The sequence below is a fragment of the Embiotoca jacksoni genome, unplaced genomic scaffold (assembly GCF_022577435.1).
Source record: "Embiotoca jacksoni isolate LCO1_2020_lvr unplaced genomic scaffold, fEmbJac1.0.p SCAF_21, whole genome shotgun sequence".
NCBI classification, from domain to species: Eukaryota; Metazoa; Chordata; class Actinopteri; family Embiotocidae; genus Embiotoca; species Embiotoca jacksoni.
Window position 1 is genome coordinate 6,138,441 of NW_027185352.1, and position 27,491 is coordinate 6,165,931.

Here is a 27,491-nt window from a genome sequence, read left to right on the forward strand (position 1 = left end):
TTGCTCGCAACGATCCTCAAGGAAGTTGTCAGTGATCTGCACGGCGAACATGTGCTAATGGCGGCACCTAATATCTTCACAAAGTGTATTTGTATTGATCTTGTCAATGTTTAGTATCTAGGGGGAAACATAAACGGGGAAATAAGACTTCGACAAAACAACATCTACTCCCGAGAGATGGAATCAAATTAAGACTCTCAACAAACTGGACCTTATGGTGTAAAGTGGTTGGTGAGCTGCATCCAGATGATTTTAATGAAGACCGTATGCTGTCATAATGCCTCCAGGTTCAATGTGACGATCTTTCCATTCCTTTGATAATCAGAGGACATGTCCACGCACCGCTCCAAATATGTGGTGGAATATGAAGGCTACAAGTTTCTGCATAGTTTCAAAATAAAGTAAAGCAAAAGGTGACATCTAGTGTCAACTCTGGGAAGTTCTTTCCTCTATTTTATGGAATGCATTGATATAGGAATAGACTTTGACACTGTATAGGTTTTACTACACTGACAGTGATGACAGCTCCCAAGATTAATCTCAATACTTAAAAGCATAAACCCTTGAAGGTTAGCTCATTTCATACAATGGAAATCATTATAACAAAAGATAAACTAATATGTTTGCCAACACAACCCTAAAATGTATATAGCCATTTGGGTTTTCTTCATAATCTTTAATTTCTTTAGGCCCTGATGTGTAGCATCTCTATCCAGCCACATGAAGAGGTCGCGGCTCCCAACCAGACTCTGATGTTAAAGCAAACAATAACAACAGATATTTCATTTCATAAATCAAAATCCACCTTCTGGATATGAACTGTCACAGAAGTGATCTGTACAATGGGAGATCTGTTTATCATAAAGATCCAATTCACGAGAGCAAATAGATGCTCCTGAGACTTTTTCCACTGTGGGGGTCTCACAGAGAGACGCCACAGTCCCTTGCTCTGTGCTATACATATTAAATCTTCGGCAGCATTAACCTTTTAAAAACACACCTATTTTTTAGGCCTCTGCTCGAAAATTGCATACCCATAACAAAAAGAGTATATCTCTGCAACCACAAGGTCTATTTGAATAATGTTGGTGTAATAATAAAGGGAACACTTGTGAGATTTGTTCAGATGTGTAAATATCAGTATATATATGTCCATATTTTAATAATAGTTTTGCTAAGTCTTCTCCCCGGCCCCCAATTGGGGGCCTCTTGGGCTTAAAAGGTTAATGGAACAGAAGATTTCACTTCACGCAGACAACATACTGACGTATATCAGTTTTTTCTGTCCCTACATGGATGAGAAATACAAATAAATATGGAGAATTTTCAGATCAATTAAGCAGAGTCTGAAGCAGTGGTGTTGGGATGGATGAATGAAATACAAACTTATCTTATAAAATGGGAAGTCCTCCTGTTACAATTACAATTAACACATGGCCACCCATTATTTTTTTACAAAAAAAAAACCTGCTAAAGGCCCAGAATTCAATTTAAAAGAATTATATGCTCAAAAGTAAAAGGGGCCCTCAATTTACCAAACCTGAACAACACTGGGCTGCCCAGCTCAGATCAGTGGCTGCATATCTCAAGATAAAAAACAATACAGTTCAGGGTGGAACAGAGCGATCCGCCAAACGTGCCGTAAAACACAATCCCTTTTCTGAATAAACACCTGCAGAGGGAATAAAAATAGCAATCTGTCAACATCTGGAGGAATAAAGATTGCACATAACATTGATTTTACGATCCAAATTAGAAGCAGCAGGGTTAAAAAATTAAAAGACAAAGGATTGGGTCACTTATTGAAGGGAGGAGACGTGATGTCCTTTGAGCAGCTGCAGCATAACCAACTTGCCAGCACACGAGCTTTTCAAGAAACATACAGCTGAGACAAGCACTTCCAGAAACACAAAGAATATTACAAACTCCATATTTCACCATCCAATATAGAACTTTTTTTTTTTATGTTAACAATTAAAGGGAATATTAAAAAGTAGATTATATTGTATATATGTAAAATTTGCATTCATATAAAAACTAATGGACAACAGTTTGGATATGAAGAAAAAAATGGGGAACTGGAGATAAAGACCATAGTTTTGGATAATAAACTGAAGGGGGGGACATAACATCGGAGACCACATAGACATCTTGTCAAAAACTACCACAATATTGGCCAAACATAAATTAAATCAAAACCTATTGTGATCAATAATTGCCTTTAGTGCATAGACAACTTGATATTACTATCAGAGTCCTTTTTATAATTACCAAGAAGATAATCCGTCTGTACAGTAACACAACGGAGGAGAGGCTATGGATGATGAGTAACTACATTAAAAACATAAACACAGATGGATTTATGATTAAATGGTCCTCAATTATTTCATATTTTTCACTTTATGTCATTAAAAGAAAGTGAAACGATTCTTGAGGATTTTTTTTTTTGGTCCAAATTTATATGTGAAAATATTTTAATTACAAACTAAATGCATCTGTTCTCTTTGTGTTCAAGGACGCATGTTACTGTTTATCCCCGTTTTTAATAACGGGAACTAAACAGTTTACGTACATTGATTTCTCCCCGAGATATTTAACTGCACGTGATAAAAGGAAATAAAAAGAAGTTGGAAAAACAACAAGAAAAATGAGCTTGCATACAATAAACAGCAAACAACTAATGTACTTCTTTTGTTGATTTGTATAAAGTCAATTGCAATGTTGAAAAATAAAAGAAAGATACGTATTTGCAGTTTTTATTGCGATAAGGGACACACCAGTGCTATGTAGTACCAGCTGGGTACAAAGCAGTGGTGGAAAGTAATCAAGTACATTTACTTAAGTACAGTTTACTTTACTTGAGTATTTACATTTTATTCAAACTTCCAATACACAGCATTTCAGCTTTTCTTCCTTTCTACTCCACAATTTATATTTGACAGATTTAGATTATTTTCAGATGAAGATGTGACACAATGGAATATATAACAATCTTTAAAAATACAGCAGATTGTCAAAGATGAAACCAGTGGTGTCCAACCTGTTTGGTTTCTGACTCTTACAAAAAAAAGCACTGTATTTTCCCTCTAAACTTCTCAAATGGTTTAATTTCAATAAATGTTCAAATGATCCAACATCTCAGCAAAAATGTGAGATTATAGAAAGAAACCAAAAAGTGAAAAAAAATTTTTAAGTATCAGAACTTTGTTTCTTCTTCTTTTTGAAAACTCCTTGGATCTGTTGTCCCTGGATATAAAACTATAATAAGTAGTTCAAACTAGCTCCACCTGCAGCAGCTACAGCAGTAACCTGGGTCTCATTAGAAATAATCCAATGTACATATACACCTGGTCAAAAAAAAAAAAAACATCACTACAAAATGTAGTATACCATCTGTTATATCTACTGCACTCACATGCAAAAGGAGAAACCTGTCTGTTAATAATAACATTCCTCTGAAAAAAAAAAAACATCCATAGACTATGAAAAGGTGAGAAAGGTTGTAAATAATCTGTTGCTTCAGGACAGGTGAACATTTTGGGAAATCTGCTTTTTTTTTTTGCCCTCTGGCAGAGATTTAAATGAGAGTATGAATATCCCTCTCAAGTCTGTACCATTAATATGATATGCACAAAAATATGAATACTCTATATACAGAAACAACTAGTGGGCTCACAGTGGTTTGTGTGTTGGACTATTTCTTGGCTGTTTGCAGTGACTGCTCAAAGTCTCGTCTGCGCTGCGAAGCTGCCAATCAACCAACAGAAACAGGAAGGACACTTTAAATGCAAATATTAACAGAAAAACAGAAAGATTTAGGAAGTTTAAAATGCAACCGCAATATCTCTACGTCCTGAGGAAAAAGATCACTTTTGAATACAGGAATAAGAGTTTAAACACCTTGAGCTGCCTTCAAGACACAACTACACCTGAGAATACAGAAAGGGATTGCTGGAGGCAGTAAAAGCTGAATTTTGAAAAAAATAATATTTTGAGACAAAAGAGAAGTTTTTCCAGTAACCGTGAGCTGGAGAAAGAGGCATCAGTGGTCACAGCTTGTTGATCTCAGTGGTGAGTTTCTTTTGCCACTGGTAGAGAATCACCAACACTGAAAGACAAACAGTTACAGATTCAAACCAAGCAGAAATTTTTTGTTTCATCCATAATTTGGAGTGGAAAAGGGTAATTATTTCTACCACAATGGAAAGTCATCGAAAACAACATTGTGTAACAAGCATGTAAAGTTTGAATAAAAAAATATGAAATTGATTCAGCTTGAGACTTTGACAGAAACAGTCAGGAGATCAAAATCACTTACCAGCAATGACACAAGGTATCAGCAACAAGCGCAGGATCATAAGGACCTGATGTATGACAGATGGAGGCCAAAGGCTTATTGTAATGTCACCATACTTTATCTAGAAAAACAATAATGGAACTGCTATTAAAAAGGGAATTTCACAATCGAAAGTCTCACCAGACCAAATGGTCAAAATACATGGACTGTATGTATTAATACTATTTTGAGGTAAATATCATAGTTTTGAAAGCAGTTGCATGAAAACTAATACAGGGACATATGTGTACTTTCCCTGCAGGTTGGTGCTACATTGACAAAACACTGTCCGGTGTATAATTACAGGAGAGCGGAGGTTGTGTTCTGCAGTTGAAATGAGAGGTTTACCTTTAACTCCTGAAATGAAGCGTCCGGTAGACTTTGAATCTCACAGTTGAAAAAGTCTGTCTCATTACTGGTTTCTTTGTCCTCCATGATGCAGCGGTATTCTTTTCCATCTTGAACGCCCCACACTAACAAGTCTGCTGTGGTCATCTCCAGTTTGTCTGCCTTTTTCTGAAAAGATAACAGAAACAAATATGAACTGATGTCACATGTTTGTGAATGTGATTAATAAATATATGTATTACCTGAATGGTGATGCGGACATCATTTCCTATCCACGTAGATGTGAAGCTGGTAAACTCGGGTTCTGGATAGTAGGTTACTTTTGTGGAGCAGGTCAAGGTTTGATTGGCTACTTTCAAAGACACAGTGCTGATAAAAACACCCTGAGTGGTTTCAGCTGCAGGTGTTTCATAGGTGAAACTCTGGAGGGAATTTAAAAATAAGATATATCATTGAATCTGTGTATGGCTGCTATGACAAGATGATGATGGAGACATGGTGATCTAAGACATATAAAGACACGACTAAACAAGATATAGAATGAAAAGACAAAACAATGAAACATTGATTGATGTAAAAAATTTAGGTTTGTGTATGCATGTTGACACATCAGACAACTACAACGTAATTAAAGTAATTTTGCATGATAAAATACAAGATTACCTGAGATGATGTGACATGAAATATTTAAACAGACTGGAATTTGACATGTTATCATATAATGTGACAATGCAGCAAGATATGATGTAACATGACATCATTTATGAAAGATAATCTAATGGGACAATGACCCACCTGATCGCTGCTGTTTGTGGGAGTCAATTCCTGTTTGGCGTGACTGTGTTTGAGCTTCTCCACAAATTCCAGGTGAGACCCCATGACTTTGGTCTTCCTCTTCCCACTGCAGGACACGGAGCAGCAACCAATCAGAGAGGAGGAAACTTAACACAGATTTGACCCCCAGAGAAAAGATTTTCCCACAATGACACCTTAACATGATGGCTGTCACTTCTGGATTTCATATCAGAGGTATGTTCATATGAGAGACAACCTCTGAGGATCATGAATATCCTTAACAAATTTCATAATGACTGAACTGTTGAGATACTGTGCTCTGAACCAAAGTGTCTGATGGACTGAAAGACCAACAAATTTCACCATCCTTAGTCTACAGACGAGCTGTGACTGCATAAACACGAGTGCACTGGATCGCAGTGTAAAGCCTGAAGTGTTTACTTGTGAATCTGAGTGACAAACTGCCACGCTGGAAACTTGTCACTTCTTAATGGACTAAGGAAAGAAGTTGACTTCATGCACAATGGCAGGACACTAAACTGATGAAACTTCCTCTTTGATTTGCTGTGACTCCTTTAACTTGGTGCAACACTTTTTGCAATGATAACTACTTAATGTCTGGTAACGAGTTTTAGAAAACCACACAGTAAGCCAGTCACCACAATGTAAACAAAAAAGAAAGCCTATGTCATGATCAGTCTTTTATCTGCACCTTCAGGCATATTATTTGTTATGAAACTTTAAAGTGAACTAGCATGTCTTTTAAAACTGTGCTGCTTTTTGAAGTGCAACAACAGAGATGGTGCTGCAACTAAAAAGGAAAGGGCTGAAAGAAAATGTTTTGGGGAAGTGGCTATGTTTTCCCACCAGATGACCCTCAACCTGCAACTGGTCTGAGTTTCCAAGAATAAATATCATCAAAAAAAATCTACTTAGATGAGTGCTAAAGCACACAGTTCCTCCACTTGGCATCAAGTAAATAAAGAACTAAACTTAAAATACTCTGAGAAGGAAGCCATGGCTATAAAGATAGGTTCTTGTTAAGCACATTGCTAAATTTATCCATACTTGTATGATATAGTAGCGTGTGGTGTTCAATAAATGATGCCTTTGGTCTTTGGTAAATGTCAAGTTTTGGTGTCAGGTCCTCTACATCAGAGTTTTATTTCTGAAACACTGGAGCTGCTGCACCTGAACATCAGTTTACAGTTATTCAGTTATTCATAAGCTCTGTGCGTTTTGTTGGAAAGTTAAAGTATCAGTAAATCCAAACATACCTGATCCAGGTGCGGTTTGGTGCAATGTTGGTGCAGGACGGTAAAGACTGATAAGTGATTTTAGTGTTTCCGTGACAACTGCCATCTGGGAGGAGAGCACATACTTGGACCACACCTTTATTATCTGTACTGGGGACGTGGAACGTCAGATTCACACCGGTGTTGTTCCAAACAAGAGATCTGATCCGAGCACACACACAATAACACAGGCAGAAAAAGATCAAGACTCACCAACATCATAACAACAATAACAAAACAGCAAAATCTTCCTCAACAAAGTTTCAAGTTTGCACTCTGATACCAAACAGTTTGTCTGAGCTACGAGGCTGAGAAGTAAAAGTTGTGCCATTTTTAATTAAAAGGAAAATGCTGCCCTGATCAGATTTGAAGCTTCCACAAAAAGCTAAAAACAGGACAGCTGACAAATCAGCAGCTGCTCCAGTGAAAATGAATATTTCTTAAATTGGTAAAACAAGATGTAACCCCAACATTTTATTCCAGATTTGTGAGCTTCATTTTAGTGGAAGTACTTGCATGAAAACCTCACGCTTTAGTAAAAAGCAGTGCACATAGAAGTATTGACTGGATGGTTACTGATAAATATTGCCTGAACTGTCAGAATGGCAAATTGTACAATATGTCAATATTATTGCCCGCAAATAATAATAACTCTTTGTCATTTATCATCTCTGCATTATCTCGGTTGTCTGTAAAGTGACTCACTCTTTAGGAGTACAGTCCATGTCGGCCTGGATCCTCACTCTGGTCACATCTTGGAGGTTACGACCCAACAACAGTGCATGGTTTCTGCCGTAGAAAGACACGACACTGGGAGTGATGGAGGAGATCTCTGGCCTCTGACAGGGAAAAAAACACACAAAAACAATCAGCTTTAATACATTAAGTTCTACTTAAGTTATAACTTCTACTGAATGTAAAATAAGATGAACAACATCTGTGAGAAAATAGGGTCAGACTCACTGACAGGTTCCTCCCAGACTCAATCTTTTGGCAAACACTGTCCTGCAGGAGGAAGAGGGGGAAATGAATTGAGCAGGTTTACATGACAGACACTGTAAAGGTACGATTACAGTTGATCCAGGACCTGGTGTTGCCAACGTTACCTGAACTGGACACAGTATAAAACAGCACACTTGAGGGATATTGTTGCAGGAATGCAGTTTTTGTAAACGTATGATGGCAGCTAGCCATGTTGTCCCATTTTTACTTTGTTCTTGGCTTGAATAAAACCAGTCTACGTTCCAATAGACTGGGCTGAGCAAATATCCAACCATCCATCTTCTTCAAAGGTGGCAGAAGGTCGAGCAAGTTAGCCCAGACTTCTGTCTCCCTGGCAACATTTTCCGGCTCATCCTGGGAGATCCCGAGGCATTCCTAGGACAGATGGGAGTCTTCTCCCTCCAGTCACCAAAACGGTCCGGTGCAGCACCCGTTTTACTGCTGCCGCCCCAATCCACCTGTCAATCCCCTGCTCCATCCTACCCTCACTCATGAAAAGGACATGGAGATACTTAAACTCCTTGACTTGGGGCAGGAACTTTGACCCCACCTGGAGGGAGCAATCCACCGGTTTCCGGCAGAGCACCGTGGCCTCAGATTTGGAAGTCCTGTCTCTCATCCCCACCGCTTCCCACTCAGCTGCAAACCACTTAAATGTATGCTGAAGGTCACGGTCTGATGAGGCCGACAGGACCACATTATCTGCCAACAGCAGAGAAGCAATCCCGAGACCCGCGAGCCCGACGTTCTCCTTCCGACTGAGACCCCCCCAAGTCTTCAGGCTCTGCCTCCTTCCCGGGGGACATGCTGGTCAGGACTTCCTCAAAGTGCTCTTTCCCTCCGCTGAGAACAGCCTGGGGTAAGCCCTGCTTTCCCTTCCTGAGGCGTAGGATGGTTTACCAGAAGTTCCAGAAGTCCTTCTCTTGGCCTCCCCAAACTCCTCCCACAGTTTTTGCCCTTCTGGCCCGCCGGTACCTCTCAACTGCTTTAGGAAACCCCTGAGCGAGCCAGACTCAAAAGGCCTCCTTCTTCAGCTTGACAGCTTCACTCAACCCGTGTCCACCACCAGGTTATTGGGTTGCCACAGCAACAGGCACCGACGACCTTCCGAGCACAACTCCTACCGCCCGCATCCACAATGGAGACTTTGAACATGGTCCAACCGGTTTCCATGTCGCCAACCTCCCCCGTGATGTGTGAGAAGCTCCTCCGGGGGGGGAGAGTTGAAGACCTCCCGGACAAGGTGCTCTGCCAGATGTTCCCAGTTCACCTTCAATAGTCGTTTGGGTTTGCCAGGTCTTTCTGGCACCACCAGGTAGTGATCAGCTGACATCTCCGCTTCTCTCTTAACCAAATGTCCAAGACATACAGCTGCAGATCAGATGATACAACTACAAAGTCGTTCACTGACCTCAGGCCTAAGGTGTTCTGGTATCAGGTACACTTAGGAACGACCTTAAACTCAAAAATGGTGTTCTCTATGGCCAAACCGTGACAAGCACAGGAGTCCATGAAACACCATTTGGGTTTAGATCGGGCAGGCCTTTTCTCCCAATCCCTCCCCCCAGGTTACTCCATCGTTAACCATATGAGCATTGAAGTCCCATTAGAGAACTATGGAATCCGCAGACGGTGCCCTGTCCAGGACACCCCCCACTGACTCCAAGGAAGCCAGATACTCTGAACTGCTGTTTGGTTCATACGCACAAGCAACAGTCAGTCTTCCCCCGTAGAAACCTGCAGGCGCATGAAGGCGACCCTTTCGTTCTCCGGGGAAAAGTCCAACACAACAGGGCTCAGCCAGGGACTTGTGAGTATCCCCACACCTGCCCGGCACCTCTCACCCTGGGCAACTCCAGAAAAGAACAAAGTCCAGACCGTCTCCTGGAGCTTGGTTCCAGAGCCAGTGCTGTGTGTGGAGGTGAGCCCAACTATATCTAGCTGGTACCCTCTTCACCTCCCACACCAGCTCCGGCCCTTTCCACACTAGCGAGGTGTCGTTCTACTTCCGTAGAACTAGTTTTTGCCGCCGGTGATCGGCCCCCGGCCCGGTCTGCCAACCGGCTTGCAATGCACCCCACTCAATGCTTATCCTTTCGGGTGGGTCCACAACCGGGCCCCACGGGCAAAGACCTGCCCACCAGACACTCGCTGGTAAGCTCTACTCCAAGGTCTGGCTCCAGGAGGGAGCTCTGGTTTCTTTGTTCTGGGTGAGGTAGCTTTAGTCTGGACATCATCGGAGGTATGTTGAGCAAATATGTAAATTCAGATCGTCAGAAGAAGAAATTTCCATTTTATAACAGAACCAAACAAAGTAAATTTCGCTGAAGTCATAAATATTGATGAGTCTGTAAGAATTTTATTTTATGTTTCAACCAATTCTCTAATCAGCTAACATGTATTACTGTACATACATCCGATTGTTCACACAACAGATGTTTTTGGCAGGTAATAAACTAGTGCCTTTCACAACTGTCTTACAGGTAGAACATGTACGGAGTGTGGGACAGTACACGTGTGGAAAAGCCTGTGTTGGATAAACACACAAAAACACTCAATGTTACCGTCACGACTCCTTGACCGGCCCAAGAACAGCCGTCTGTGCTCCATCCACACCCAGCCTCCATACACTGCTGACACCTGAAGAGAAAACAATCACATTTGTGTATTGAGATCAGCAGCATAATAAAACTTAATATGGATCATAATGTCTGAAAATACAACATAAAACACAGAGACCACACCAGGAACATGTAGCTTTTCAGGCTTTTGTGAAGATGAAATCTTTTCTCTGTATAACTGAGACGTGATCATTTCAGTGAAGCTTTTTCACCTCTATCCTCTGATATTTCTGAGATAGATTTTCCAAAGTAAACATTTGATTTCTTGAAAATGTTAATTAACTCACAAGACAGACCTTGGTGGTCCACTGATGGCAGAGCAGTTTCTGAGCTTCAGTTTTTCTGACAGCTGTATCGTCCCAAGTCTGATCTTTACTGTAAAATACAGACCTGTGAAGCAAAACAAAAAGAAAAAAACAGCTGAAGTCAGAGTCTTAGTGATTTTGGAAATACACGGTATGTTTTCATGTGTTATGAGACAACATAGATTTGTCAACTGGTTGAAAATGTTTTATCTGTTAGCTCTGTCATTATTCAGTCACTCCAGGCTATTTTTTTAGATTGATGATAAGAACACACTTCCGGTTATGCAGTTATTTCCAGTTAACAATGAAGGTATTTTTGTGTCTTTATTATGCAAGCAAAAAAACAGTTTTGAAAGCAAATTTTTCGCACTGGTTATTTTTTATCATAATTATATAATATTGTATTTTGCTGATTTTTGCCAATACCAAGTGTATGTAATTCTATGACAGTTTAAGGTCCTTAAATGTGAGTTTAATAAACTGGATGATCATATTTATCTAAAGTCACTGACCATCAGCAGGAAGTGTGCTCTCAGAGAGGATGCAGTTGCATTGTGGGAACTTTGGAGGAGGGTTATTGCGGCTACAAAGCTCCCTGGAAGTTCCAGAGAACTGACAGGTGAAGTTAGACGGCGCCTCCGGGCGCACAGTCAGGTGTGTCTGGATGTTTAGTGTGATCTGAGAAAGGAAGAGACACGAGTGACGAATACCTGACAGTTACAACTGGCTACAGTTATTGTGTATCTAACCTGTACCTGTCCTGATTGGTCCTTCACAACTTTGTGGGAAACCATTTTCTGTTGGGAAACATCAGGGATGGACAGCCAGTCAGAATCTCTGCAGTCGTCTTCAAACTTGCATCTGGGAAAGAAAAACATGTCAGAAGCAAGTTTATAATAGTTTGAAGATGTCGGCTGCAGATGTTTCTCTGACCTTTGGTCCGAGTTGCACCAGACACAGTGTGGATCCTGTGCAGACCAACACTCCTGTAGCTTTGTGTAAGTGCTGCACTGTGACACGGGAACACGCCTCATCTGGAACAAAACACAAACACTTAAGTACAGCAGAGCTACATGTGACATTAAGACAATAATAAGTGAATAATAAAAGTTGAACTACCTGGTTTCTAAACGACACATACACATGTTTATGATCCACTGGATCCAGACGTATTTTGGGAAACACTTGGCGGTCGTCATTGGCCCTGTAGAGCACCCTGGGACAGGCGGCATGATAGTTCCTGTCCACAGTGAGCTGACGACAAAGATGAAGCTTTATGTTTCTAACACATTGAAATGTTGAGTTAGAATGAATGAATTCTGTCAAATTAGAAGCAATGGCAGCTCATCAAAACAGAAAAATATCACAATCAGTGACAATATTAAAACACCAGATTTTAATCAGGTGTAAATAGTTCATTTGTTAGATTTTGGATTAATATGCTTTTTATGTGCTTGTGAATTGTTAATAGCAGCAGAACAACGTGGAAAGGCTGCGGTCCGACTAACGACCACCACCATTACGGTTGTTGAGGAAAACTTTGATGTATTGATGCCTTTAAGTCCTAATGGTGATGCTGTTTTGTCCGCTGACATGTATGTTGGACATACAAAGAGCTCAAACCTGCACAGAAGAAATGAAAATAAACTGTGTTGAAAATGGTTTTGTGTTTTACCTCACTTCATCATTTACCAAAACACAGGTTGGATGCAACTGTGTTTGTGCTGTTCAGGGTAAACGGTTGAGCAGAAATGTCACGGCGATGCCTCTTCTCTCTTAACTCTTTACCTTTTCCACCCGAGTTTCCCTCCTCTGGGGTCACCTGACCAGTCACCTGTCCACACAGCTCAACCTCACTTCCTCAGTCTTCATCCACATACAGGTTACTATACAATTGAGGACATGTGCCTGCTTGAGGTTTTCCAATCATCTCTATGTTTGACTCACTTCCTGTCCCTCAAAAAGCAGGAAGAAGCATGTTGACCAACATTTCCCAGCATGTAACTCCACTTAATCTCCGACTGCCTATACCGAGGCCCTCTGACTAATGGTGCCTCTTATTTGTACAAGTTTGTTTCAATTGTTTCGACCTGCTTTACTTATCAACCCTGTAAACACCCATCCTACTGACAGTGAACCTTTCCTCTTCCAACATGTGATTTTCACATCAGATGTGATCTCATGAAGAGAAGCAGCATGTGATGGACCAAACAGATGTTGGACAGTAATATTTCAGAGATCGTGCTCATGACAAAACTCTCTGTTCATTCCTGTTTTTCTATTTCATGCAACGAGAGGTGAAAAGGAGAATCCCGGGTACCATATCAGCTTCAGTAGAAAAGCCATTCTTGTCTGTAAGAAATACACTCTGCATGAAAGAGATGATTGTTTCTAGCAGTGTTGCTGTGGAATTCTCCCAGACTTCTGTTTAATTCCTTAATCATGTGAAGGTACAAATAGTGTCTGCAGAAGATTCACTGTTTTATCGAGGAGATGAAAAGGACACGATGTGGGAAGGATGATGTGATGGAGGGGCAGAAGAAATAAAGAAATAAACAAGAAACCAAGAATACTGCAAGATGTCGGGTCCAAATCGAAGTTTTTGTACTGAAAAATCCATCAGTCAGTGCCCTCAGTATTTAAACCTGGATCATATAGAGCAGCATTATGCATAAAATAAAATACAACATGGTTCCACTCTAAGGTTTGAAGCCGTTTCATTAAATAAACGCTCAACAATACTGTCGTTTTGTCATTTAGTTGTTAACTTTTCTACTTCATTGTGACTTTTAGTGTTAATGTGCAGATAAAAGTTCATTAATAGCACAAACCAGACAGCCGTTGATACATTACATCACTCCTATTATTGAAGCACCGCTGCTTTTATTTTTCCTCTCTCCAGTAGTAAAAGCACATCACTTTTCATACAGACCTTGATGAGCTGCCCGTCTCCCGTCCCGATGAAGAAAACCATCCAGGACTTCTGCTTCACTGCCAGCACAGAGGTCATGTACTTCTGCCTGAAGAGAACTGCCTCTGGTTTTAGGGTCTTTGGCTGAGAGACAGAAACACATCGATCATCATGTTTGGTATTTACAGAGACCTGAAGATTAGAACTTTACGGTATTGAGGGTCGGCTTCATACAGAAACATCCAAACACCTGCTGTTGCTATATGTGACCGAGAGGAATTGAAGTGAGTCAGGTTCATTGTTTCCGTTTATCATTTCATCTTGAAAGGAGAGGTGTAACAGGGAAGTGCTGGTACATGCAAAAAATGGTGTAAGCTAAAAAAAAAAAAAAAGAAAAAAAAAAAAAAGGAGAAGCAAGAAATAGTTTAAGTGGGCAGACATCAGTTAGTTTAGTTTACATAAAATATGTTCTTTATAATTCAACACCTCAAACAACATAACATCCAGCCAGCTTGCTGTGAATAAAGTCTATATGATTTTATTTGATTTTGGATTTTCATTTGACACAATTCAAACTTAACAAATAATGCTGAGCAAACAGAATGTTCCACAAGTTTAATTATTTGTCCCCACCCGCTTACTCAATAACAACTCATAGGTCAAGTGAGTTTTACTGTTGGTCTCCACTTTGGTCACAGCTAACAATCTTTCATTAGGTTAAAGTGTGTATGGATAACCAACAATGAATTAATATATGGAGGTCACATGACATTGATATTTTAGTCTTTTAAATTGACCTCTCTGAATTTTAATACATTCGAACATTAAGGAAACCAGTTTTGCTTTGACTTAGCCGACAATCATTCAGCAAAACCTGGTTCCTTCTTCAAATACAGACAAAAACAGACAAGAGAACTTTTAAGTTCGACAAAAAGGCTTGTTTTCACCTGCAGCCTCTGGCCAGATGTTACAACAGGCTGCCTTATAGTATAAAAGCACACAAAAAACTAAAAAGGCAAAGACACAGTTATTGAAATTGTGTGCAAGCAACGACTCACGACTAAACATGAATAGAATTGACATGTTACATTGGATTATGTTAATAGAGCTAATTTGGCGTGACAGCATTAGGTCAATATGAATAAGCATCTATATAGAAGCAAATAGTTCATGAAGCAAGAAACAGCACTGCATGAATTTAGTACTCAGTAGATGGTTGAAACAAGCAGGCAGTAGACTACAAGGGCACTGTAGCAATAATAACTATATAAATATAACAGTAACTTTGACTTTCGGTGTTTTGATTGACAATGTGTAAATATTTGCATTTATGAACTGATTTCGCTGGGAAAAACGTGAATCATGTCTTTCAACATTATCTTTTCAATTTTAATTTGGAATAAATTGCCCTGCATTTTTATTCATCTAGTCTGTTATTACTGTGCTTATGCATTTGAAACATAACTGTTCCCATGAGAAATACAGAATATTGTTATCAGTAGTAAGGCTATAATATCTCTGATCATATACCACAGACATGATAGCCTATCAGTCCTAAAGCAAGTTTATCTGAGAGCTAACATCACCACAAAAAGGTGGAGGATTGTGTCACAGTAGTGAAATATTGATCTAAACACAGTTTATATGTAACACGGCGACCCACCTTCACGTTGGACTTGCCCTTAGTGTAGAAGTCTGGATCCTTGTCGGGGTCTAAGGTGAGATCAGGGGTCACGTCAAACACCACCAGCTCGGTGTTGGTTCGTCCTCCGTCCACACTGAACACGCCGCTCCAAAGCACCGGCTGCTGCCCCGTGATGACCGAGGAGGCTAAGAGTCTGCTGCCTTCACCGCCTTCAGGGAGGGTGAGAATCGCACCACGCACCGACTCGAGGGTCAGTTTTTTGCTTGTTTTACCCTCAAGCCAAATGAGACGGACTCTGTTGCTTTTAGCGCCCGAGGGCACGTTGGAGAGCAGATATATGACCGAACTGATCTGAAATCCGTCCACAAACTCCACGTCGCCTTGACTGTCGATTACAGGTGTGGAGTCGGCACCAGTGAAAGAAAATGTTCCTCCACTCTGGTCTTCATCCGTATTTTGAAGGTTGATAGCCTTCATTTCAGTGGGGCAACTGTTCTTCTTGTATTGTTGCATCGCGGTCAGAATGAAAGTATCGGCCAGAGTTGGAGTCTTCTCCACATCCACCAAAAAGACAACGGACGTGTTGCTGCGCTTCAGCGGTCCCACCTGGACGCCTTCGCTGTGCAGACGGTGAGAGATGTTCTCCAGGTCCAGGACCTCGCAGTAGCCGCAGTGGTTGTCGCTCACACTCACCACACCGCAGGTGATCAGTGTGTTGTTCTTAATAAATGGCAACAATACGTTGACGCTGAAAGTTGCGTTCCACCCAGAAACCCGGTTAAACTGCTCCTCAGTCTGCTTCCTGACCTTCAAGACTCCTCTCTGGGTCACACTGTGGACCAGAGTCAGGTTGTGGCTCAGCTGGTACAGCTTCTCCTCTGTAGCGATGTAAACCGTGTTGTTGGCCACTGCAAAGTGACGGATGTCTCCAACATACGTGAAGACTCCGTTCTCCTCCAGGCACCAACCCGCTTCTCCCCAGAGAAGAAAAACCAGACCGAGCAGCAGGATCATCTTGTGGCAACGGTGGCACCTCGAACTGAGAGACCCCTCACACACTGAAGTCCTGCATGGGACTCTGCTCGCTGACACACTGTCTCTGGAGGCGCGTGTAAAAGCGCAGAGTGCCTCTGCTGAAAGGAGAAGTGCTGTGACTGCACAGTAATAAATGACTATTATAACCAACAGAAAACAACAATACAAATAAATACATAACTTATTATTACTACAAAATCCTCTCCTCTGTGAACTCGTATATTGCTCCTATGGCAATCTGAAAATATGAATACAAAAACCCTGCTCATCTCAAAGAGACAGCATGCATATGCAACTTAAATCAAATGTACTGTGCATCTGATGCTTATTCCTCTAAGCATGTATGATAAACTGCTGATTTCCTGCCACTGTGGACTTCAGATGTAAAATGACTACTTCCTGATAAGTATGTGGTTGTATGTGAAAAGTCTCACTTTGAGCAGCAGTCTGTGGTAAATTCAGCATGTGCAGCCGTCTCCACCTTGCAGGTCAAACACTGAAGTATTTACTCTGCTGTGTATCATGTATGGTGGGATTCTTTAGTGATACACAACATACATAAAAAGTAAAAGCATTACAGACCTCTTGAGTAAGTACAGCAGATGAGTGAAAACATCAAATGTAACTGTAACTGGAGGAAAGTCGTCTTAAACCATAGAAACAGCATTTTCATTTAACAACCCTTTAAATCACAATTTGTTTGAGTGATTTCTGTGATTCAGCATTTAAATTTACTGAAAACATTGTTTCACTTTTAGTTGACTACAACATAATGCAACTGGACCGTTAGAGCAGGACTCTGTAGAAATACCCCCCCCCCCCCCCCCCCTGGTTTCCCTGCAGAAGTCGAGCACCATCTCGCTGTATGTATTTTGTCACGTCAGATTTTGCAGAAGTTTTTGGCATCACTGCATTAAATAGTGACCTGGCAGTTATTTTTTTTTAAACAAATAATGATGCCTAAGTTAACTTTTTATAGTCCGATCATTCTAATTATGTACAACCAGGGGGACCAGATTCCAACAAACCAAATGTGAGGCAAAGGGTATGCTTGTGTGGGACAATGTGGGAAATGTTAGCAATGTTGAAAGGTAATCTAAAGTGATGCGTTAATCCAATTTGGAAAATAAACACATATAATCGACTATGCAGGTCACAGGTTGGGCCTTTAGCATGTGAAGGACTCAACAAATAGCTACATTTTGTCTAAATGCAACTTTATGAACTACCTTGTCAAGTAAAGTGAGCTTAAAGTAGGCATGGTTGGTATGCTCCACAGTGTGCAAAACACAGGATATTTCATCTGGTGTTACTTTATCTTGCTGTCAATCATTCTTGGGTTTCAGTTCAAATGTCTTTGTGTAGCTGGATTTCCAGCTTTTAGAAAAGTGTCCGTCCTGCAGTGTTGGCTTGGGCCAATTAAAATGTGGGACATTGTCTCAGTATGAGATATGAGACAAGACATGGTTCAAATAACGGGGGAGCGAAGGGAGCCCAGCTCCCATGAAAAGGACACGAGCTCCCCTGAAAGCCTTCTTTAGGGGGAGCTCTATAACATCGTCCATTTTAGTGACAGATGTTGATGTTCTGTGCAATAATGTTCCTGAAACAAATAATAACATAAAAATGTCAATGTTGTGAGTTAATTCGCTCATTAAAAACCAATTCCCCAACTTTTGTCTCCGCTAATAATCACAATGCTGTGTCTCTGCTGTGGCTGTCTTTGCGCAATGGCGTTGCACTCACATCACTCAGTTTAAGTTGCCATTTGAAATTCTCATCTCATCTCTTCTCTTCGCTGACAGACAGACAGATCTCACTTAGTTAAATCGCCTGGTTGCTTAAATACAACTTTTGGACATAATTCCATTTTCCAATGGATGAATTTTCCGTTCTAAGCCTGTTATCACTTCCTGCCACTAGAGGGCGCCGCCTCCTTCCGTGCGCCCCTGCAGCGGCATGCAGCAGCAGCAACCTCCCGGTCAGAGGCAGCAGAGTGTCGGGAACTCCTGCAGCTCCGTTCCGTATATTTCCACTGACCCTCTGGGTTTCGGGATTCATTCATCCCAGTCCGAGTTGCTGCTCGGTCTGCCCACACAGGATCTGTCCATTCATCCAGCAGTCCGTCCAGCTGACAATATCTGATCCGAACATCCAGCGCAGCCGCGTCCGCATCAGAAGGTCAGACGCGTCGTTTTCGATCAGCGGACCTGACAACTTTTTTGTTGTTGTTGTTGTTGTAAATAAATTCCTCTCCACTGTCAGAGATTCATCACCGGAGGATCGTCGCTTGCATTGAGCGGTCTGAGGTGAGTCGTCCTGCCAGTGATTTCATGGCAGCTGCGTCCCTTCAGCAGCCGGAGCTGCAACACTGAGGTGTGCAAACCATCAAACCTGCGGTCAGGCAGGAGGTGCGACATTTTAAGGAAGGTCATGACATTCTCTGTTTCCTTTGAGATGAGGTTCTCCTGGCAATTAAAAAAAATATATATAATATAACCTGCACGTGTTTCTGAAATGAGTTCAATGATATTAGGCTGCATGGAGTCTTAATAACGTCTTTTCGGAATTCTGTAAATATTTTAGAAGTTGGATGAATCTTCCCATTCAGACATTTGGGAAATTAAATCTGAACAAATTCACGTGTAGAGAATAAGAGTGATCTGCAGTACCATCCACGAGTTCAATCTCTATGAATATGCAGTCTCATCTTACTTTGCTGCTGGATCGTCCATCACCTTCCCCTCTTGGCTTCCAGGACGTAGTTGGCATTCATGAGCAGCTCTGAGTGTTGCGTAACAGCGCAACATCTCAATGGGATTTAGGGTCAGTCTGTCGGCACACCTTACACGGATGTCTGCCAAACGCGGAGATGAGGGGACACTGCGGGGTTCTCAGGAGGAAAACACAGATGATCTGATTCTACTGTTGATGTGTTGACAGAGAAATCAGCAGCAGGAGGGAATGAAGCGATGATAAGATTTCAATTTACAAAAATCTCCACTTTGACCCTGCAGATGAATGCATAGCCTATATAATAGTAATACATCCATAATGTAATATTTACAATAATAAAAGGCTGTTCATGATGAATAATTAAATTTGTGGTATTTTAAAGGTACCCTGAGCAGCTTTTGAGTGCCAGTAGCTACTGTTGTTGTTTTCATGAGTTTGTTTGTTTACAAGGACTAAACTGGGAACCTTTAAGTCATTAATTTGTGGCATCAATGTGAGTAAAGTTAAATGGATGACTGGTATCAAATTCTAATTTATATACTTGTTGAAGTCTATCAGGATGAGGGTGGTCTGAAAAGAGACCTGCAATCACTGAATGAAAGCATCAAATGTAACTGTAACTGGAAGAAAGTCATCTTAAACCGTGGAAACACCGTTTTCATTGAACAACCCTTTAAATCACAATTTGTTTGAGTAATTTCTGAGATTCAGCATTTAAATTGACTGAAAACATTGTTTCACTTTTAGCTGACTACAACATAATGCAACCGCTCCGTTAAAGCAGGACTCTGTAGAAATCTTTCCCCCCCTGGTTTCCCTGCAGAAGTAGAGCACCATCTCGCTGTATGTATTTTGATGACAGGTCTGCGGTTTGCCGTCTTTCTATAGCCTGCGGTGCAGCGGGTCTCCTCCCATGGTTTGGAGCTCCGAGGTCTGTAATCTCGCTCAACCACGGCACCACCACCCAGATTCATTTCTCAGCTGGGCACACAGTGAAAAAGAGTATACACGTGCTCAGTTTGACAGTTTGGACGGAGTCCCTGTGGAGCAGAGGTCCTCGGGTTAAAAAAAGATCCAGGACGGAGGGCATCAGGTCCGGCCATGTCAAGATGAAATTTTTCCTCCCCAAAAGTACAACAAAATAGTTATAGTCAAAGAAACACATTGACTACGGTGGGCAGACAATTATACATCAATTTATGAGGAAAAAAAACCTAATGAGACAAAAAAAAAGACAGTATATTCAGTTTGTATGCTGTCTTTTAGTAATTTAGTTATTATTAGTAATCATGAAACTGTCCTTTAGCGGTGTAGTTAGTATTTACTGTCTGTATTTATTTTGCCTCCTTTGTTGATTTTCTCAATAACAAAATTTAAAGTAATCATTTGGCAAAACTGGGAAACGCATTCATTTCTTCAGCTGTTGAGAGTTTGATGAAAAGATTGTAACCACGTGAAGCTGGGAGGAGCTGATGCGGGGGAGATCCTGTCACCGACGGGTTGACTGGAAACCAACTGAGACTCCAGGAAGTCCAATCCATCAAATAGCTCCCTGTAAAACCAGAAATTCTGTTTTAATTAATATAGATTAAACAAACAAGACGTAAACAAGTATATTAGCGAGGCTTAGAGGAGCCTCGAAGTTGAATTTTCTTACCTTTGCACGGAGCCAGGCAGCTGTTTCCTCACGTTTCAAGTGTTTATGTGAAGCTCGTCAAGCTAAGCTAAAGACATGAGGTTCAAATCAGGGTTTAAATCGATCAGCAAATAAAATCTTCTCCAAAATGCTAAACAATTCTTTTAATGTACCGAGAGGAGAGAGAGATCACATCCAGAACATGAAAGTGTTGCTTTGATTAGTTTTTTTTTTTAATTTTTTTTTAAAAGGAGCCCACAATAAAGACTTATTTATTAAAATATATTAGATCCAAATATGCTTTTTTCACCACACTAGCTGAGAAGATTAATATTAATTTATTGAGGTTTTAGGAGCAGTTATTTGTTGTCCAACAACTGCAATATCCTGCTTCATCATAAAAACAGAAATAAATCAAAACAAGAGACTCTTCAGAGACTGTGTTGGACACGTTAGCCTGACGAGGAACACGTCTGCTGATGCCACAGGGCTACAAACCTCCGGATTCCCGGTTTTTCGGCTAAGTTCAGCTAAACTTGTCTCGGCCTGTTTATCTGTGAACTGGACGCAGACCAGATAAAGTTGATAAAGATCATCTCGTCAGACACGGAAAGGTGGAAAACAAGGCCGCCAGTGGTTCCCTGAATGTTGGTTTGCTCCTTGAAATGCTACTGGTGTCTGTTTGTAGTATCTGTCCTGGACCTTGATTGACTTTGTCTCTGGCTGACATCGTGTTGGTGCTTCATTCGGGCCTCTGATCCCGGCTGAAACACTGGATTCATGTGGTGTCATCTTGGCAGTGTGCAGATTGAACAACTTTGATCCGTGTCTTCAAGCAGGGAGCTTGACATGTGCCGAGGTTAGCAGACGCTTTAGCCTCACTGACGCTGTCCTCATTACATAACTGAGACCTGTGTGTGTGTGTGTGTGTGTGTGCGTGTGTGTGTGTGTGTGTGTGTGTGTGTGTGTGTGTGTGTGTGTGTGTGTGTGTGTGTGAGAGAGAGAGAGAGAGAGAGAGTGACCGTGTCGTTACACTGCTGAGTCCCTCTTCTTCCTCTCACTGGAGATTCCCTGCTGCTGCGTGGGAGAGCGAGGGATCACTGCAGTGGGTGGTGTGTGTGTGTGTGTGTGTGTGTGTGTGTGTGTGTGTGTGTGCGTGTGTGAAACCGATAGAGAGGAAACAAGATTATAAATGTGAGAAACGAGGCAAACAAACACACTCTCAATTGTAGCAGTAAAGAGCCACACAGTCCTCCGTGTGTTTACGTTCTCCTGAAGACTCTCCCTCATACAGGTCGTTCTTTTATGGGCGACATTTGTGGTTGTCTGTGCTACTAAACATGGAAACATCCATTTTTTTTTTCTTTTTTTTTTGGTCTCTGCAAACAAGTCTTCAGTTCCTGGAAAGCAGAAGGTGGTTTTCACTCATGTCAGCAAACTCGTACAGTAACGGTTCGGATGAGGTGAATAAAGTGTTTGAGTAAAGTTATGATTTTGCCGTTCGACCGGTGTGTGGTGTCTGTGAGGTGCATCTGCAGAGCTCCACTGCTGAAACTTTTATGCTGCAGGTGTGATCTGGGCACCAACACCAACATAGAGGATTATTGGACGGTGTGTGTGGTTTTTTTTTTAAAAGGAGTGGGTCAGTATGTTGGGAAATATATTTGATTGCTTTCTCGCGAAGTACGTCGTGTTTACACCAAAAGAGAAGCCAGTGCTCCGTAATGTGTCCACACTATTGAGAGCAGCATTTCACACGGCGACTGCAATTACATGTATAAAATGGAAAGAATTAGACTTGAAGCTTAATAATTTGATTTGGGTGACATGTGAGCTGCTAACAGCTGTTTGATTAACACAGAGGCCTATTGTTCCCTTAGACATGCAGGAGATAGACGACTTATAAAAGTGTCTGAACGGTTTCTGTGTAGACATGGTGTTAGAGTTAGTTCAGAATTGATATCACTCTCATGTCTATACGCAAAGTATGGAGCAGCCAGTTATCGTAGCTTAGCATAAAGACTGGAAACTGAGGGAAATAGCTAGCCTGCCTTTGTAACGGTAACAAAATCAGCTTAGCGAGAGGAAGTGGGAGCGCGAACACACTGCCTGAGTTGTATGTGCCGCAGCAGTACAGCGAGGTAGCCGTCACACACGTCATGCAGGCAGTGTGTCGCAGGCGTAAAGCTCTACAAGTACAAGATATCCAAAGACTGGAGACAAAAATGGATGTATCTTCCAGGTCAGAAATGTGAAGCCAATGTGGAAGTGCCTTAAAGTGCAATACCACCGAGTGCCGATAGGGGCTGGCTCCAAAAAAACCTCTGGTTCCATTGACTCCCATTCAACTTCTCTCACGAAACATTTTTTCATAAATAATTTGGGGTCAGATTTTGCCCAGCTCGTCCATATATGGTCACTTATGGCTCCACAAAACCGAGATGGCGACAGCTGAAATGCCAGACTCCATTCAAAATGGCTGTTCACAATCAGTGGGTGTCATCATGGTGGGCTGCAGCGGGGATTTATCTCATTTGTTCAATCTATAAAAGAATCAAAGGGTAAGAACGACACCCTTTGCTTAGCAGGAGGTCTATCAGCCCGTTTACTGCCAAACCACAAATAGTTTTTGTACATTTAAGTTCTGTACAAATTCAAATGATCAAGATAATATGTGCTCACTTATGAGCTTTAGAGCGACTGGTTGCACTTTGCTGTGGGCAGAGTCAGGTCAGCTCTTTAACCGTCGCAGTTACTCTTTCTAACTCTTCAGTCCCGGATCACTGCGGACCAAACAGGTCACCACCTCATAAAGGATGATATGGATGGTGTAACGGCACACTTCAAACTTCCTTCTCGCGGCTCAACCAGAAAGTTCATCTTCGCTCCACAAATTCCCAAACAAGTAGCACAGAACAAAACGTTACTGTTGCCACGGTTATTATTACAACATCACGACAGTGTTTGGTCTGTGACGTCTGGTTGGTGGAGTCGACATTAATAATGACAAAAACAAATATTTAAAGACGCTGGCGGCTGCCATGATGACCCCTGCTGAGCGAGAGACAGAGACGGATGATCGACCTCCATTTGAGCCACACTGAGCGGCACACAGCCACGCCATATATGGGCATGTGTGTGTTGGTACAAAAGGGAAAAGGTTAGCTTAAGCTCTGAGTGTGTGTGTGTGTGTGTGTGTGTGTGTGTGTGTGTGTGTGTGTGTGTGTGTGTGTGTGAAGGAGCAGAGAGCTGGAAGTTTGCCATTTCATAACTTCAACCAGTATGATGTTGCTCTAACATGCTTCTGGCACTGACACACACCCAAACACATTTTTCAGCTTTTTATTTTACTGGGCAGAACTGAGTGAACTGAACTTGTGATCTGTTTTCACTTTCCTCTCATTTTCTTGCTGTATCTCATTTCAGCCAATAAAGAGAGAGATGAGTGAAGTGATTTTCTCGTGTGATTAAATGTACACATCGGCGACCGCTGATTGATCTTCTCACAAACATGGCTGACACACTACAGCAGGCTATAAATCACTTGTCTTGATTAGCACAATGTTTGAGGGAAATTTTCTGCCAATTACAATCATTAATTTGATGTTTCATTATAGTGTGTAAGGAGTTAGTGTCAGGTTTCGAGTTAGATATTATCTTGCTGCTTAAACAATCTGATTATTTGCTTATTTTATGGTCTCACAGTAAGATTAAGAAACAATTTTCACTTCAAAAGGATTCTTGGCAAAAGAACGACTAACTCCAGTTCACTGACTTGCTCAACTGAGCTGCAAGTGAAACATAACTGACAGTTAATGGTTTTCATGATATTTATTGTACAACTAAGAGAGAAGTTTGTGAGATTATCATTATTTAATTTACGAAGGTTTTTTTTGGAACTTAACTGCTTTAATTTGGAGGAATCTTGCCTAATTATTCCTGTTTGAACCATATAAAAGTGTAATTTATTGTTGTGACACTGCAGCACTGTACAACCATTGAGGAAAATGCAGCTATAAAAACCGCAGGGCTTCTACTCTGCGACCTCTTTAATAACACACTCCCCTCTCAGTGTTTGTTGCTGTATTATCTCAGTCAACATTGCTGTTAATTGGAAATGAATCGTTCTTGAGCCAGTGTGTCCCAGGAATCCTCTGGAGTCATCAAAGTACAGATTTTCATTATATTGTCATCTGTGTCTGTTTGTTTTCTGATAAAAAATAGGAGCAGAAGCCAGCAGAAAAACAGTGAGTCAAGGCCAGAAGTTTGGAGTCAATTACCTGCCGAGATAACTTCACAGTGGGTTGTTTTCTTAATAAACACACTGGATATTGGTTGTTTAATCGGGCTGCAGTTGTATTTTCTTTCTGAATGGACAATTTCGCTTTACTTTACACTTTCCTGCTCTCTCCGTCTCTATCTTCCTTTCACATTTTTAAGGCACCTGCATGAAAAATCCCAGTTAGGGGACGTCAATGAATCCCAAAACCAGACTGACACCGTTGTCTCTGCCCTACATAGTTTCTAACACCACTGCTTCTTGTGGTGTTAGAAACTGAAACCTTATTGATTTGTGGTCTTTGTATCTGCTCTCTCCTGCGGATGGACAGATGGGGTGTTTCATCTACAGTGTTAAATACAAGCGATCAATTCTGTGACTAACAGAATGGCCGCTTTTATGAAAAATAATAAAAGGAATTCTTAGTGATTTTATACACACTCGACTGGAATCTATACCTTTAAAAAGTTACTTTTTATCACTAAGTCAATAAACATAGTCAACAAAATAAATAACACAATATGCCTGATTATGCTAAAAGTGGTGTTAATTTTAGATAAGACAAAAGTCATGAATTTATCAAATTGCTGTTCACTTTTCAGATCAAACTCCTGTATAAAAACACATTCTGTGAGATTTAAATTAAGATTTTTTTTAATTTAAACAGCACTTTCTATTATTATTATCTCCATTTTGATTAAGATTGAGTTAATCTTGTTCTGGAATTTAACAGAAACCTTTGTCCAGAGTTGAATCACTTTCCTACAAAAGCATATTTTAAATTCTGCATATTCATATTTGAGTTATATATAGTCACATTCGTGTGACGGGCATTTATTTGCGTGGCCAGTCTTCTCTCAGATACTGTCTCCCACTGATGAACAATGCACTCACTGTCCTCCAGCCTCTTTTTTTCAGACTGAGCCGTGTCGTGCCACGATCGCCGGGGTTCCTTTCAGGACCAAATTGCAAAAATTGCTCGTGTCCTGAATTTGTGCCCGGCCTCATGAAAAACAGAACAATCATCTCTTAGTTAGGAAGACAGTCCTGTTACGTTATCCATTCAATTCTGTGTCCCAGAAATCACATTTATACACCACTAATGATCCAATTAACCAACAGTATGTTATCTAAACATTATGATGATTTGAAGAATGTTCCCACTGAATATATCTGTAACATCGGCTCATACAGCTCTAGTGTGATGCTGTCTTTTGTGGCTGTTTTACGACACTCAGAGCACGTAGTTGGAAATTTCATGGTCACGGTTAAACCTTCAGTGTGATACTTTTGTCTTCCCTTTCTGCCAGTGAAGGTAACAACAAAAACACTTGCAACACATGCTCATGTGATAAGCACCGCTGTAGCCTTCTCCATCACTACTGTTTTGGCTGTAAAATGGAGGATAAATTGTGGCTGAATGTTGGATGAATGAAATAAAAAGGCACCAAAACCACCCCATCCACCAAATGACTTATTTCATGATCACAATTTGATCCATTCAGACCGACAACATTTGGAAAATCTAGAAGAGATGCATATTTGAATTTTTGTGATCCCTGTTTAAGTTAATTTGGGGATAAACTAAAAGTTAGCTGGATTAGCGGGTGGAAATCTCTGGTGCACTAGTTCTCTCCACAGCAAAGACTGTATATGAAAGTGGACATAGCTTCCCAATTTGACAAGTGCCGTCAGATGCAATGCCACACAGGGCCATTAGGGGTTGGCTCCAAAAAAGCCTCTGGCTCCACAGACTCCTATTCACTCCTATTCCTCGTCCCCAGCTTGTCCAAATATGGTCACTTCTGGTCCAAAATAACAAGATGGCGACGGATGAAATGCAGAACTGAAGGCTTCAGAACAATAGTTCATAAATTGACGTCACTGTTGTTTGTCACTTGGTCCGTAAAGCATGCCCAGTATGTATTCTTCTCGCCAGTGTGGTAATGTCTCACCAGATATCCGATTTAAAAACTCTGAATACTGTGAAATGCAGGACCAAATCCAAAATATTTCTCTGTACGTTTCCTGCCCTTTTCAAAGCACTCAATCAGTCTGACACTTCTGCTTGTTTCCTGGAGGCCACGGAGAAATTTCTGTATGAATCACAAAAGGTGGTGAAAGAAATCCGTCCTTTGTTGAGCTGAAAGCTGGAGGACCTTCAAGAAATATTACCTGAAAAAAGGAAACTTTGCTGTCGACAACACGCAGGATTGAACAACCGAGTTGTTGAAACTGCAGCATTGAAAACTGAAGCTGCATTTTTGTGTGTCCACTCGTCTCCTCAGACGTTGATTCCTCCCGTGTCGACGAGAGGATGGTCGGCTGACCTCGGAGCACACTGATTGGCTCGCCGAGCTTCGCTGGTTGCTGTCATGGCCAAAAGTCCGGAGGTGAAGCTGGCCGTCTTCGGCAGAGCGGCAGTGGGCAAGTCAGGTAAGCTGCAGTGTTTGTCTGTTTACGTGGAGGCCCTTACAAAGTTTGGTTTTGATTGTGAATTGACATATTTTGGTGTTAAAAATGATTTAAACCCAACTAACGGAGGAT

General features: G+C 41.2%; 2 protein-coding genes across 4 annotated transcripts in view; one reads left to right on the forward strand and one right to left on the reverse strand.

Annotated features, from left to right (window-relative positions):
* Positions 1 to 2,765: 2,765 nt before the first annotated feature.
* On the reverse strand, positions 2,766 to 16,345 carry LOC138202526 (plexin-C1-like). Its single transcript, XM_069156576.1, has 16 exons — positions 15,277 to 16,345; positions 13,635 to 13,757; positions 11,822 to 11,956; positions 11,636 to 11,736; positions 11,458 to 11,563; positions 11,215 to 11,380; positions 10,685 to 10,787; positions 10,341 to 10,416; positions 7,738 to 7,779; positions 7,480 to 7,613; positions 6,757 to 6,936; positions 5,480 to 5,585; positions 4,927 to 5,106; positions 4,685 to 4,852; positions 4,319 to 4,418; positions 2,766 to 4,108 (listed from the first exon to the last, which is right to left on the reverse strand). Exons 1-16 carry the CDS (start codon positions 16,270 to 16,272, stop codon positions 4,050 to 4,052), a joined length of 2,775 nt encoding a protein of 924 aa, XP_069012677.1. The 5' UTR covers positions 16,273 to 16,345; the 3' UTR covers positions 2,766 to 4,049.
* Positions 16,346 to 18,281: 1,936 nt separating this feature from the next.
* The window catches only part of rerg (RAS-like, estrogen-regulated, growth inhibitor), a 40,888-nt gene continuing 31,678 nt past the window's right edge, over positions 18,282 to 27,491 (forward strand). The window contains exons 1-3 of one of the 3 annotated variants that reach the window (XM_069156591.1): positions 18,282 to 18,474; positions 18,559 to 18,602; positions 27,233 to 27,380. In XM_069156591.1, the coding sequence (XP_069012692.1) occupies positions 27,320 to 27,380 (61 nt within the window). In that variant the 5' untranslated portion in view covers positions 18,282 to 18,474; positions 18,559 to 18,602; positions 27,233 to 27,319. Of the gene's footprint in view, positions 18,603 to 27,232; positions 27,381 to 27,491 lie in introns of all 3 variants that reach the window. The other 2 variants (XM_069156590.1, XM_069156592.1) reach the window with 2 other exon arrangements.